This window comes from Arthrobotrys flagrans (genome assembly GCF_004000055.1).
Source record: "Arthrobotrys flagrans strain CBS H-5679 chromosome Unknown unitig_0, whole genome shotgun sequence".
NCBI lineage: Eukaryota > Fungi > Ascomycota > Orbiliomycetes > Orbiliales > Orbiliaceae > Arthrobotrys > Arthrobotrys flagrans.
The window spans coordinates 3,590,193-3,604,977 of NW_027137550.1; the positions used below are offsets into that span (position 1 = coordinate 3,590,193).

General features: G+C 48.3%; 4 protein-coding genes across 4 annotated transcripts; 2 read left to right on the forward strand and 2 right to left on the reverse strand.

Moving 5' to 3' along the window:
* Positions 1 to 448: 448 nt before the first annotated feature.
* DFL_004102 (uncharacterized protein) lies at positions 449 to 2,235 on the forward strand (the record flags this gene model as incomplete). Its single annotated transcript, XM_067633141.1, has 3 exons — positions 449 to 650; positions 722 to 1,825; positions 1,895 to 2,235. The coding sequence occupies 3 exons, from the start codon at positions 449 to 451 to the stop codon at positions 2,233 to 2,235; spliced, it is 1,647 nt and encodes a 548-aa protein (XP_067491339.1).
* Positions 2,236 to 2,951: 716 nt separating this feature from the next.
* On the reverse strand, positions 2,952 to 3,977 carry DFL_004103 (uncharacterized protein; the record flags this gene model as incomplete). Its single annotated transcript, XM_067633142.1, has 3 exons — positions 2,952 to 3,534; positions 3,614 to 3,625; positions 3,925 to 3,977. The coding sequence occupies 3 exons, from the start codon at positions 3,975 to 3,977 to the stop codon at positions 2,952 to 2,954; spliced, it is 648 nt and encodes a 215-aa protein (XP_067491340.1).
* A 2,407-nt stretch (positions 3,978 to 6,384) lies between these two features.
* DFL_004104 (uncharacterized protein) lies at positions 6,385 to 8,971 on the reverse strand (the record flags this gene model as incomplete). Its single annotated transcript, XM_067633143.1, has 2 exons — positions 6,385 to 7,005; positions 7,070 to 8,971. 2 exons carry the CDS (start codon positions 8,969 to 8,971, stop codon positions 6,385 to 6,387), a joined length of 2,523 nt encoding a protein of 840 aa, XP_067491341.1.
* A 2,143-nt stretch (positions 8,972 to 11,114) lies between these two features.
* Positions 11,115 to 14,618, forward strand: DFL_004105 (uncharacterized protein; the record flags this gene model as incomplete). Its single annotated transcript, XM_067633144.1, has 1 exon — positions 11,115 to 14,618. One exon carries the CDS (start codon positions 11,115 to 11,117, stop codon positions 14,616 to 14,618), a length of 3,504 nt encoding a protein of 1,167 aa, XP_067491342.1.
* Between the last annotated feature and the right edge of the window lie 167 nt (positions 14,619 to 14,785).

A 14,785-nucleotide genomic window follows, 5' to 3' on the forward strand; every position in this document is an offset into this window, starting at 1 on the left:
CACCATGGTTCACTTTTCCGTCTCCAGGTTTTGCAGTTCACATATTCCCACGGGCAACATCCCTCCGAAAATGTTGACAGCCATATTGAAAAGCACGCGAGGCTGGGGTATGGAGTGCATAAAACTTAACCGTTCTCATGATCAATGGTAGTATGGGTCCTCCCATGCTACGATAACTGGTTTCCGGAATCGTTCCTGAGCTATCTTGCTGATCCCCGTTGGACTAAACTGTGCACTGTCCAACTCCCTGTTAGTATATAAAGCTCAGGAAGTTTCCTCTCCTCGAGGACAGTATCAAGCATCGAGCTTGTGAGCTGCTCCCTTCAATTGACTACTTCCTCCTTCCAATCTCAATTCGTTTTGAGGTTGAGAGTTAGCTTTGGCTACTGGTCCCAAACTCTTCTACCTTAAGCTCTTGAGCCTCTGAAGAGAGAATATATCCTTCAAAATGGCTCCAAAGGACGAAGTCGAGATCGCCCGCGAAATCCGGGACGATGTTTCTGACATTGATGTCAAGAAGCAAGATGTCCACATTGAGGAGGTCGCCGTCGCGAGATTCACGGAAGAAGATATCTATGCCATGTCCAAAGAAAACTTGACAATTTGGTCAAGTACTGGTTGGCGCATTCTCGGAATTATGTTCGTCCAAGGTAGGCAATTTGAAATCTAGTATATATACTCTTACAGTTTTATAACATGATATTAATTTTGATCAAAACAGGCTGCAATCAAGCTGGTTACGGTGTGGATTGGGGTGTCATCGGTGCTATAAACTCCTTCCCCTCTTGGCACGCATACTACGGCTTCGGTAACAGCGGTGGCACATACGGTGTCCTCAATGCCCTCATGACCATTGGCAACTTCTGTGGTTCTCCATTCCTAGCCTTTGGTGATGTTATCGGCCGTCGTGGTGTCAACTGGGTTGGAAATTTCCTCGTCTGCATCGCATCCATCATGCAAGCTTTCGCCGTCAATATTCGCATGCTAATGTTCGCTCGTTTCCTCCTCGGATTTGGAACTGGTTTGATGAGTTCTTCCCAATACATGGCCGAGGTTTCGCCAGTCCACCTCAGAGGTCGCCTTGTCGGTATCTTCGGTGCCTGTTTCCAGATCGGTGCGCTTGCTACTTCAGGTGCTATGATTGGGTTCCAGAAGATCGATAGCAATTGGTCATGGAGAGCTCCATTCCTTGTCCAAGCTCTCTTCCCGCTCACAACTTGTATCTCGATGTACCTCCTCTCCCCAGAAACCCCCCGTTTCTTGATCATGCGCGGCAAGCGCGACAAGGCAAAGGAAGTTATTGCCAAGTACATGACAACGGCCCAAGATCCAAATACTCCATTCGTTGAAGCCGTTGTTTCCCAGATCGAACAATCATTGGAACATGATACCAGCGGTCACCGCGATTTCTGGGATTTCCGTGTCTTCATCACCAAGCCAGTCCGATACCGTCTTATGCTCCTCATCTTCTACTCTGTTTTCCAACAGTGGAACGGTGGTGGTATCATCGGTTACTACCTTGCCCCGGCTTTGGAAACTGTCGGTATCAAAGACCCAACTGCACAGCTTGGTATCAATACTGGACTTGTCGCTACATACTTCGTTTTCACTCTCTTCGGTGCCTACCTTGTCGACATTTTCAAACGTAGGACATTGATCTTTGCCGGGTTAATCTCCTTCATTGTCATCCAAACTATTGTCACAATCATTGGCTGGCAGTATGAGAAGACCGGTGGTGCCAAAGCTACTGGTTATCTTACCGTTGTTTTCTACTTCATCTTCCAAGTGTGCTCTGCCTCTTTGATTGCCACCATGCACAACCTCTGTAAGTTTTCCATAACCCTTTTTACAATTGGCTAGTAAGACTCTGATGACTAATAATATTTCCTTTCAGACCCCGTCGAAATCCTCTCCCTCGTCCTTCGTGCCAGAGGTATGGGTCTCTACGGTCTCATCCAAGGTGCCGCCGGAACAGTCCAAAGCTACGGCATCTCCGTCGGTATCAATAGACTTGGGTACAAAATTTGGTGTGTCTACATCATCTACAACTTCTCCCAGCTTATCGTCGCATATTTCATCTTCCCTGAAACCTATAAGCTGTCTTTGGAAGAAATCGATACCGTGTTCGAAACCAAGGGTGTACATCCTGTAAAGATGAGTAAGAAACTGCAGAAGGCAAAGAAGGATCTTCACGAGATTGAGAACGAGGGTAGGGTAGAAGGTAGGGAAGCCTAAAACTTCCTTTCTCAGCTCTGAGGTGTTTTTTTTACTTTGTTACGCTTTTGGTTTAGCTTGCCGTATGGATACGATGCTCTCGGAGCGTGGCTTTTTATGAAGATTTCAAATCAATTTGATGACGATTATACATGATCATATGCCTACGGGTTCTCGTATTTGATAATATGTGCGTTTTCTTTCGAATCCTCTTGTACGAAAAGGCTCTCTATTAATAATAAATAAACGGTGCATCATCTGCATGTGTGCTGTCATATTGTGATATACAATTTCTTGCCACCTACCTAAAATCTTTTCCTAGAAAAAAGGTATTTAAAAACTTAAAAAGCATGTACAAGCAAAAATCCTATCCCGAATCCTCCCAGTTTGTTAGGCAATATAAAAATGGAGCAATGACATCCATAGAAGAGAAAAAATATTTGACCGAAGAAGCGAAAATCAAAAGAACACAGTTTTTTTTGATATAATAAAGAACATTCAAAGGTAACAAAAAGGACAAAAAGTTCGCTAAGAGAATGCTCCGTGTATCCCAAGGGTATATGATAAAGGAAAGTAGGGTTATAGTTTGAAGTTGAAAACGGAAATAGGGCAACCGAAACCCCAAGGAAAATATAAGCATTAGAAATATTTTATGCTTGTAATAAGGATACGCAAAGTGTAAATATTAAATTGAAAAAAAAAGAAAGAAAGAAAGGAAGAAAGGAAGAAAGGAAGGGTTAAGTTCCTCGACCCCTTTTCCAATATTGCACTGACAGCCGCCGAGGGCTTGAGCTCATTGGTGAAACCCCCTCCGTTGGCGACCGGGGTTCTACGACGTTATCCGCTGGTGGCGGCGGCGGTACGTACGGTTTTGCTGCGAAATAACCATCATCACCTTGTAACTCTATTGTCGGCTGAGCTCCAGGTAACTCCATGATCGCATCTTGATCCGCGTTATCGGTATATTTCTTGATATTAGGGTCGCATGCGTGGCCGTCAGGACTAATACATGATTGGCTTGCAGTGCTAACGCTCCGGTTTCTGCTGTGGTATAGGAAGCTTCCTGGCGGCCAATTCTCGCCCGAGTAGGAAGTTTCGTGCGGAGGTGGGTATTTCGCTTCTATTACGTTGGGAAGATTGGGGATTGGTGCTTGTGGAATTGCGGGAGTTGTTCGCGGACGTCGCCGTCGGCAGAGGAGATAGAGGACGCAGGCGATTGCGATTGCAGCTACAGCACCCAGAACACCGCCCACTATAGCACCTATGGGAGCGTTAGATGATGAAGATGGGGTCGAAGTCGCGGAAGGAGTCGCGGTAGTTCTAATTTTTGTAACCGATTTTAGTTAGTGAACCTGTCGTTCCAGGATTCGAAAATTGACATTCTGCATTTGTAACTCACCCATCGAGACTTCTACAAAAATGGCCACCTGATTGCGACCCTATTAAACATTCATTCCCCCTTGAACAGCAACTTGTTTCCCCGCAGACGACATAGTCTTCCCCACAAGCCTGAACAAAAAATTCTGTCAAATTGTAAATCGGCGCTCGAGGTATCAGCAAAGCTCGAGGTATCGATATTGCTGGAAAATCTCTAGTTTGCAAATCTCGAGTTTCTGTCGGACGTAGATATGCCGCTAGAGCATTTGTCATAAATAATATTATAAAAAAATATGTCGAGAATGCTGTGGACATCGATATCCGCGAGAATACCGAAGATTGTTGCATTTTGATCGGGATGGTGCGTTGCGACTGCACGCGCCCATGAGATGATGATACAGAGTTTGTGTTGTGGCCAAGGGTAGCGGTGTTGGCGGCCCTTCGCAGCCGGGGCAGGAGAAAAATACGAAGCAGCGGAAGTTTCAAGACGGGGATTAAAAAAGACGGCAGAGATTCGAAGAGATAAACTCGAGAACTCGGGAGGCTGGTCGGTGCAGAGTTTACAATCGTGCGTCAACGTGTTTGAGTACCCAGAGACCCTCCTGTCGGTGATACCACTGCTGAATACCTATTCGATACGATTCGTTTATGTTACTACTATCGTCGAGCGGCTCTGCAGCTGTTGTCGGATGTAAATTAGAAGGGGACAGCCAGAAAGGAACAGAAGTGTAACGAGTTCGGGATGTCCACGATAAAGTAATAAGAAAAATGCGATTGCAGGAATGTGGGAAAAGAATGCTGTTTCTTCTGCTGCTGCTGACGCTGCTGGGTGGCTGGCGGATATTATAATAATCAGACACGCAGAACTAATCAGCAGTACGACTGCGGCGCGGAGGTAGCGAGGCTTCAAGGGTCCCCCTTCGTCGACGGACTTGCACGGCGAAGCAGCACTTGGCTGGCCAGGGATGGTGCACTGAAGAGAAGAGAAAAAAAAAAAAAAAAAAAAAAAAAAAAAAAAAAAAATTTGCGAATCTCTACGGCCAGGGCTTTGGGTTATCGATCTATTCTAGCTAGCTTACGTTCCGGAGCCCCACCGTCATACAAAAGCTTGGATAAGAAGAGTCCTGTGAAGAAGTCGAATAAAAAGAGAGGAAGATGAAAAAAAAAACTGACAGAGCGTGCAAGAACCGTCAAGGAAGGAGGTCATGTATGTCTGTATATCTGTCCATCCGTCTTTAATCTGTATGTCTACCTAGTAGATGGCGCATTTCAGTTTCGTTTCAGATGAACACAACTTTGACGTTTCCGTCGACACCATAACCTTTTTCTTTTCTTAAAAATATCTTTTTAAATAAGGCTGGAGCCGTTATAAGTACGTAGACGTGCAGACGGGGACGATGCAGGTGCTTTGATCACAAAATAGGTATCAAACTTGGACAAAAGCGGGGGGGTTTTGCACTTAGCTAACAGTCTGACTGAGCGTCGGTCCAACAATCCAACAGTAGCATCTTAAGACTGCGATTAATTACATCCACACCAAAACATCCTTTGGTGTCGTAATGTCGGTGACAAAGTGGAGAACTAACCTCTAGCTAGAAAGGCCAGAAGCGGTATTTCTTCCTTTCCGGGTGAAAAGAGTGTCGCAGAATGACACAAATTCCGTGAATAGTAAGCATTCTATTCCCGGATAGTCAGTCGACACAGCACCTGCGCTTCCTTTCCTTCGAGCTCCGATAGAAAATTCGAGGCAAAAGGTCTCCACTTTTGGAGCTCAAGTATGTCGAACTAGGCATCCTTGACATTGGGTATAGCGCTTCGGGCCCACCTTAGTCGAGTTTTGCTGACCATCTTCACAAAGCCTTTTGATCCGTCCGATCGTTCCCCAGCAGCTATAGCGAACAGTCAAACCATGCATGGCTGAGTTACCTCTTGCCCGCGTGTTTAGTAAGTACTTAACTTTAGCCTCAAGTGTACGAGCATGGGCTGGTACATGTCCAGCCCCGCTCCACCATCACCTTCCAACCCAACCCGCTGCTGGTAGGCACCACATCGATGCTTCCCTCCTGCAGTGTCAACCCGTCCTGTCCACGCCTCCCAAGCACCTATAACGTGGTGTTCTAAGTTTAGATATCCGAATCATGAGCTTCTAGCTCTCCCGCTCAATCGATTAAGTACCAACATGTCTTGATAAATGTAGTGGATCATGAGTATTAATACATCCTACCTGGATTCGGATTCAAACATTGCATGTTGAAGTGCCAAAACGTGCCTTGCAGTCTCGATTCCAACTTTTCAGTTGCGATTGCGCGACCCGTGGGCTTTCGGCTGTCTCCTAAATTATCGGTTCCCTCGTATCTTAGCCTTGCAGGCTTGCTTGTTCTCTCCGCTCCTGTGAGAAATTGTAGTTTGTCAGCCTCGATCTCGATTGGTCTTGTTTTCTCGGGTCGAAGACGGTGAAAAGCCATTACCCAACATGACAACACCAACATGACAACACCAACATGATAACACCAACATGTTTACAGTGTGACAGGGAACATAAGTATTTTCTATCCATGCGTGATCAATCGATTGAAGTTAATCGGTCGGCTCGGGCCTATGTTTCAAGAAATGCCCTGCCGACATCACAAGCGGGTTGGTACGACGGTAAGTTTTAACGTTTTTTATCATACATCATCTCCAGCCAAATCTCCATCGCATATTCGAGTGACAGTACACGGAACCGTCGTCGTACTGCGTATGTATACCGTATTCACATGTACTGGACCACTTTCACAGAATCCGAGGATATTTTCAACCATCAGAATCGTCATTGGCAAACATATCTTCGGCTTTCATCCTCTTCTTCCTGCCTTCTTCTGTACCACCAGTCCCAGCCCCAGCCTTGCCTCCAAACCCGCCAATCTTGAATCCAAATCCGGATCCGAGTGTAACACCGCTTACCATGGGTTTAGAATCGGTCTTCGGCGGCTCTTTCCGCTCGATTTCCGAATCCTTGACGAACATGTCTACCTCTTCGTCTGGTTTTTTGCCAGCATCGCCAACCTCCTCATCTTCGTCCTCTACCATTGGTTCCCCATCTTCATCCTCATTATCTTCCGCCATTGGTTCCCCATCTACATCGTCTTCTTCCATGGGTTCTCCATCCACATCATCGTCAACGAGCTCCTCGCCATCCAAATTTTCGTCTTCACCCTGGTTTTCAATTGAATCAACCAGGTACGGGTTAAATTTTGGCTGACCGGTCTCTTGATCTTCGGGAACAGTTTTCCACCTCGACTTAGCAGTCGATGACGGTGGGGCTACTTCGGATTTTGGAATTTCTGGAGCAGCTGCAGCTTGTTGTGGGGCTGCCGGCTCACTGAACGCAACTCGGAGCGCTTCATGAGATGTTTGTGGGAAAATGTTCCAATTCTACCCAAATTAGTCACCACCCTTTCAGCGAAAGACAAAAAGAGCTAAGAATTCTAGTGCTTACCTCCCACAGAGACAGAATAACTTGGATGCTTCTTCTCCACTTTTCTTGACGAATCTTCCCCCAGTTCTCTTTGTCACCGACTTCCGCTAGTCCTTCGAATATCTTACCCTCCTGTAACCTTTGGTCGAAGTACTGTCGGTACCTCCATACGTTCCGAACACCCAATCCCGAATTCGAAAGCACATCAGAGATAAGATATAATGCAATTAGCTTGGCGGGAGTCTGGTCCTCCTTGGCTACATTGGCATTGCCACTCTTATCCGCTAGCACGGAAGATGGCTCGTGGTCGGGGTTTGCAGACGAGAATGCCACCGGGCGCGAGACGTTTGCACACATGATTTCAACAATCTCTTCTGCAGCATATGCATGCTCTACCGCAAACCCACTGACCCTCGCAACATCTCCTCGCCGTAGAGTACCTGTAGTTGTCGGTACTCTCGAGAGCAAATGATACAATTTCGCCCGCCGTAAGGGACCAAGGTAGGTCTTCGTATCTTCTGCGTTGGGGTTCGAATCCTGTGCCTGGTGGGCATCGTTGTCTTCATCTGAAGAACTATGATACTCTTCATCTTCTATGAAATCTTTCAGTTCTGTGACATACTCGAACTTTTGTTGTTTCTTTGGCGGTAGTTCCCAAGATATGCTGTTGTCAAAGATGTGTGTAATAGTGGTACCGGCATACGACCTTTGCTTCCGTTCGCTAGCTGAGCCACTTGCCGTAAATACGTCCCATAGTCTCCAGCGATAGTATACGTGCTCTGTAGATTTGTTGTCCCATAGCCAAAAATACCGTTCGTCCGAGATGATCGAGGGCATAGCCATAAGAAGGGCCTCAAATTCAGGCCCGTGCGTTATGGCTGCTTCAACAGTCTTGTGTATTAATCGTAATGTCTTGAGATCCTTTGGAGCATTGACCGAGACGACATATTTACTGTTGTTCGCTGAGCTTGAACCAGAGTGGCCGAAGGATGAAGGCGGGGCGAAACCTCCTCTGCCAAAGCCTCCTCTTCCAACACCAGAGAATACGGGACGTGCATTGAAAGGGGCTGCACTTTGTCCTGTCACTGTCGGTGTGATTGTCGAACCTATGACGGTAGACGGTAGATGGCGTGAGATACCAAGGCGAAAACCGAATCCCATGTACTTATTCGATAAGCCATTGACGGCTGCGTCGATTTCGCTCGCCGCCGTATCGGTTTGCAAAGTAATGAGAGCTGACATTGACTTCCTCCCTGTACCTCCCGTGCCACCTATCGCCTGCATGGAGATTTGACTACCCGTTAACTTCGGGAAGTAAGGCTGCATCATCTCCATGACCGTGCTCTTAGTCGTCTTTGCGGGTAGGTGTGTCATGCTGATCGTCGGTTTCGCTTGTTCCTTCTTGCTCCTTGAGAATTCGTCATCGTCGTCATCGTCCTCGCCGAACTTCATCCCCCTCTCTGACTTCGCCGCTTTCGTTGTGGACACATCCCCTTCGTCGAAACCTAGAACGCCACTTGTGCTATGCGGCCCCCTTCCATACCCTCCACCGTAACTCCCCTCACTCCGATATGTATCGAGATCTCGTTTCTTTGTCGGTAGAGGTCCTAAGGTCCCAGGCCCGCTGATCGCGCTCCTCCCCTGTCCCGTAGTAAAGTGTCGTTTCCCCAGTCCCGTCGGTCCAGCCCTCGAAGGTCCAAAATTCGAACGCGAACCTCCATATCCACCTCTATCCGAACTGCGAGAATAAGATGGTCTGGAATTGTCTTCGAAGGATTCTACGAATTCTTTATAGACCGCGGCGGTCTCCTCGGCTTCGCGTTTCCGCTTTGCCTCTGCTTCGGCCTTAGCGCGTTCGAACGCAGATTTCTTGGTGGGCGCCTCTAGCTTTTCCTTGATATTGGGGAATTGGAAGCCGGACATGTTTGGGATTTAGTCTCGACGGGTATCGAGCCGGAGATCGGATGTGGGACGGGTGTTTGAAGATATTGTGGATAGCGCATCGCAAGGAATTGGCGGATGTGGTTTTGGTGGTGGTTAGTGTGTCAATGCCAAGCCACATGTCCATGTTCCAGCCACGTTCACATCCCTGCGGCGGCGGTGGCTCTGCAGGTGTCACAAGGTTCGGCTGATACCACAATGTGTTGCGGCGGATGTGTTGCTTTCAATTGCACCTCGAGCGATACGGATACAGCTTTGAGAGCTTTGGGGGCCCACGGAACGATGCACGTCGAGAACAGGTTTCGGATATACATTCCACATTGATATCACACTGCAGATAAGATAGACAATGAAGATATTTCGTTGACAAAAGATAATTTGCTCATAGAGCTCGTGACAATACTTTTCTCCGTCGAGTTCTGGAAACATAGTGAGGCGAAGCCGTAGACGTTCAAGAAAGGTATGTCGAACCCATCGTTTGGAACGCTATAGCATAAGATTTAAGCGAATTTCTTGAAGGGCTCTCCGGGTGGTATGAGCACAGGGCAACATGCGTCTCATACCGACCGAAATTGCAATATTGGCGACACAAAGCTAGTGAGTCCGTTGAGGTCCTTCTTAATCGAGACGTTTGCTCCATTCTACATAGAGCCATGATGTTGCGCAGGTCTCGGGGATAAGACTTCAGATCAAACAATGAACGATGCAAAGAATTGTGGGTTCGAGAACTTCAATTTTGGCTGACGAAGCTGAGCGTTACGTATTCCTTCGGACGAATGCATGAAACTCCCGTGACGATTGTTTTTTATATATATATCCCTTCCCGAGATCTCGATATTACATTTGATGGAGCTGTCGCGAATGTGCTATTTTTGGGAATCCTGGTCTCCCATTGGCTGTTAGGCCCCAGGCAGCGGCTTCCGGGGTTGATGTCTGTACGCGCCCGAACATGGCACAGCAGCCGACAGTCTTTTAAGCTCGACCACTCACATCCCCAGACCATGATATTAAGCTCAGAGACAGCGGCGAATCTGCGCTCCTGCCCTGCTTCCTTTCCAAAAATGCGTGCTGCCATTTCCACATACCCATATTTGCCTGTATCAGATACCGCTGACGGGGTGACAGCACACGACCCGGGCGGACGGTTGGCACACTCCTCCAGATTAAATGAACCGTGTGTATTCGATTTGACTCAATATTCCAGTCTTTCACGGAAAGGCGGTGCAGCTAGCTGCTTAGTGATTTTTTTTCGCTGTGGGTGCTCGAATAGGCTAGTCCAGTCCTACGGTGTTTTAACGTCTTGCGGTACCTGCAGGAGCCTCTAGACAGGCTGTTTGAGTATATCAATCAGGCATTGCCAGCCAAACACTGGGTGTCTTCCTTTGGTTTCTCTTACACGAGCTCTTTTTCACTTCTTTCCCTCTCACTTTAATCCTTCCTTACTTTCTTTCCCTTCTTTAACTTTTCTTACTTTCGTTTCTAGACCCTTCAGTTCTTTTCCGTCGACGGAGTTTTATTTTATTTTATTTTATATTTCATTTTCTTCATTTTTTATTTATTTCCGTCGATTCTAGATTTCACTTCTTTAGCATACTATTCTTATCCAACATTCGCTTCTGCATGTCCCGGTGATACATAGAAACTTACTTCACTTGCTATACTTACATTCACAAGTCGGCTAGCCGCTCTGGTGTCACGTTCTCTGTACTTCTCTAATTGTATCGACTGGGCTTCGACATATTAAAACCAGTTTCACATCTCCATTTCATTTCATCTATTTCTTCCGGGAAGACTTCACACTCTTGCCTGAACACTCTTAAGTACGTACGCTTTCCAACAAAAACAACACAAATCTCTGTGTGTTGTTTCTAACGTCGAGAAAAACATTTAGCTGAGCATCACATAACAAGTCTGTCGAGGTCTGTCTTCCACGACACAAATTAATTTTTTTTTCTCTGCTAGCTTGGCCTCTCTCTTACCTTTTCTTCACCTTCTTCACCTTAGATCAAACCTCATCCATGCCTTCATCACACTAAACACCTTCACCAACATCAACCATCAACATCATCACAACCATCAACCCCATCATCAATCCGACATATCAAACCATCAATAAACTAGCAAAATGTTCAAGGGGCTCGGTGATAACCTTAAATTAGGTGGCTTCTTCGGGAAGAACGGCTCTGGCGATAGACGGAGTGCTCCGGCGACACAGGAAGGTGGACAACCTGCATTCAAGACATTAACACTAGGCGACCTTCCCGGCCTCAACGCTAGGACAACAGCTGCACCATCATCAGCTCCCCTCGAAGCTCCATCAATGCCCACACAACCACCCGCCATCCCGAGGATAGAAACACAATCGATGACATGGTCGGACGGGCCCGGGAGGAGGCCATCGGATCACACTGTCATGCCATCGAGTCCCGATGGCATGAAGTCATATGCTGCTTCGGTCGTTAGCCCAAACACACCACAGCCAAACAGATACGACCAGGCCTGGAACAGCAACGGCCTCGCTCCACCCGTCCCAGCCATCAACCCTTTCTACTCGAAGGCGGACGACGAAAATGACGAAGATGTTAGATCTCAATACGACAATAAGAGCTTTTTCAACTACTACGCCAATGATCAAGCATCCCCAAACCCACAGGTGCAACGAAGTGATAGCACAAAGTCGACAAAGTCCAACGGTGGACCATCACTTAAGACGAATATGTTGAACTTGGACGGATGGAGCCCCTCGAGCTCGAGGTTTTCTAACCCTTTTGGGATGTCTCCACGATTGGAGTATCCCGCATACCCCGCGTATGGCGGTTCCTACCCATACAACCGAGAGACCTCGCCGGTTTCTCCAGAAGACCAGGTCGGGCAGACAATCAGATACTCCGATTGTGGTGTCAACCCTTTCCAGGGCCTCGATGAACAGGCCAGGAAGGAGAGAGATTCGGGGGCGGTTGGCGATATCTGGGATATGATTACAGGACGAGCGCAGGAGGTGAAGAGGAAGGCCGCACCTTCTTCCCCCAAGATCAATGTCGATGCATCCACTCTGGATGCTCGAGCCGCTGCCGGGCGCCGCCAATCAACAATAATGAGATCTCTTACAAACTATCAGATCCCTGAACCGGCTAGCAAGTCCCCCGCAGTTTCGTCCCCATCTGAATGGTTTAAAGATATCATTGTCCAGTATGCGGGCCGTCCTGCTGAAGTCAATCGTGCTATGTCATATATGCCAACGCCAAACTCCCCACACCCTCAAGGATTGTCGCCACCCGAAATCACTAGCGCCGCCGTCCCTTATCTCGCCAGCATCGAGAATGAGCTCGAGGAGCTCAGGAGGACTCGCGTCAACCCTGAAAGGGAAGTCAAAGCGCAAGAGGAGAGGGATCGTGTCAGGGAACTTATCCAACGACAATTGGCACACGAGCAAGCATACGACGCTTTGGAACAGGCTACCGGCGGAAAGCGACTGACTAGACATCAGGAAGACCCAGCTAAGATCTGGGAGGAGATTGATCTCACTGGGATTCGAAAGGAGATCCCCATCGACCGACGAAGCAACTCCAGCACCGGCACCGCCTGGCCAACGTTTGAGAATAAGGTCCAAAACGCCCCGCCAGTTCCAAAGGTCCCAGCTCAGCACGCAACCGTCGCTAAGGAACAGAAGGAATCGAGATTAGCTAAGGCTTTGAAATCCCCATTCAAGCGTACAAAGAAGGAGGAGGAGAAGGAACCCGCCGTCATAATAGCAGCACCACCGGAGGTTAAGGAAATTCAAGAGGTCCCGATCATGTTTACTCCAGCAGGTCTCGGTATCGAAGCCAGCACTCTCGGACCAGCTAAGAGGCTCAGCATGGACAGCAACACTACATTCCCTGGGCCAGATTATAGCAGGTCTGCCCCAGAGAGAGATACCTTTGCTGAGCGGTATGCCCCGTCGAAGCAGGAACAGCAAACCGAGATGGACTCTCCGCTAGACGAGAAGGTTAGCTCACCTGGCCACGCCCGCAACGGGAGCACAAATACTGTTTCTGCACCCCCACCGTACTCTAGAGGAGCTAGCCCAAACCTCAACAAAGGACAAAACTCCGAGGGATTCCAGAGGATCTCCGAGGAAGCACCAGTTCAATCCCGCCCAAGGTTCCCCGTTCGTGCGTCTGATGTCCCCAGAATCTCGACTGGCTCGTCTGGTCTCGCACAACAATACAACGCTAACGTTGGAACTCTTTCTCAAATTCCATTCACACCTACGACACCGAACCACGCTCGCCATTCTATCCCCCAGAGCCGTCCTTTGGGAGGCAACGTCAGCCTCCACGACCTCGCTTCTTTCCGCAGCAATGCCGTCGGTGATCAAAGAAGACGTGCCGAAAAGCAGAGACGGAAGCAGGAGAAGCGTGAGAAGTTGTTCGGACGAGGTGGATGGCTTTATCTCTGCGGATGCTGCTTCGTTCGTAGCACTTCCAAGAAGCTCAAGTTCTTCTGGTGGACTTTCTTCATCTCCCTCGTCATCATCGCTACTACCCTCGGTACCATCATGGCAGTCAGAGCAAGCAATGCCCAAGCTCCAGACGAAGAAGCGAAGCCACTTAGACTTATCAACTTGCCTAACTTGCCACCAATGCCGGATGAGGAGATTACCGTTACTCCACGCCTGATCAATACAGTTAACACTTGCATCGCACCATCTACCATCTGGAGCTGCAAACTTCCTCAACCATTGGCCGACGGCATCGTAGCTGAGCAACCAATCTTCCGCTGGAAAGTCTGGGCCTTGAACGGAACCAGTGAAATCGCCACCCCAAACCCAATCCTCCCACTTCTTGACGAATACAAGAACATGAGCAAGATCGATGGTGTTATCGCTTCCCCTCCAGAAGGTGAACCCACCGACTTCTACATCAACCTCCTTCAATCCAACACCACCACAAAACCCAGCTCTGCCGTTCAAGAAGTCCCACAGAAGGTCAAGCGCTCTCACGGTCGCCACTTCCCTCGCGCGACAATTACAACTACTACCCCTTCAGCCACCCCTTCAGCCAAGGCCGCTCAAAACCTCCCTCTCCCACCTGCCAACATCCTTCCATCCCAATATACCTCCCAACAACTCCGCTTCTTCGACCGTGGCCTCCCGACAGAACACTTCAAGTTCATCACTCACTTCCAAAAGACAATCTACCTCCGCACAATCAGCTCCATTGCCTCTGGTGGTACCAACTCCTTGGACACGGAAGGTGGCGTCACCCCCTCCGAAGCCCGCTTCGTCTGCTCTTGGCCCGCAACCCGTTACGTCACCAAGATCTTCACCCGCCCGGACGAAGTTGATGACCAGGGCAAACGCAAGTTCATCGTCGACCCATCAACCATCGGTGTCATCAAGGGTGCCAACGCTGGTGGTTTCGCCGGTTACGCCATTCAAATCGAAGAAGACATTGCAACTTACGATACCAGCGAAAAATCCACCATTTCCTGCTGGTCCATCAATGATCGTCAACAAATCGATACCACCACTGAACAGCGTAAGCTCATTGTTGAAGGAATCAGCACGGGAAAAACCGGAGTTGATTATAGAGGTTGCCAGTGCGCCTGGAGTAACTTCAAGTCAAGTACCGGGCAGGGATTGTAAACCTCGGGTTTTTCTCATACCCTTCCTCTAGCATGATTTCTGCTTTTTTGATACCCCCCAACTGGTTTTCTGTCCTTTCCGGCATCCTGCATCGGCATTGCATTTTACAGAAATGGTTTTTTTTCTTTCTTCATGCAGGCTTTATAAACAAGTTTATTACATCGAGT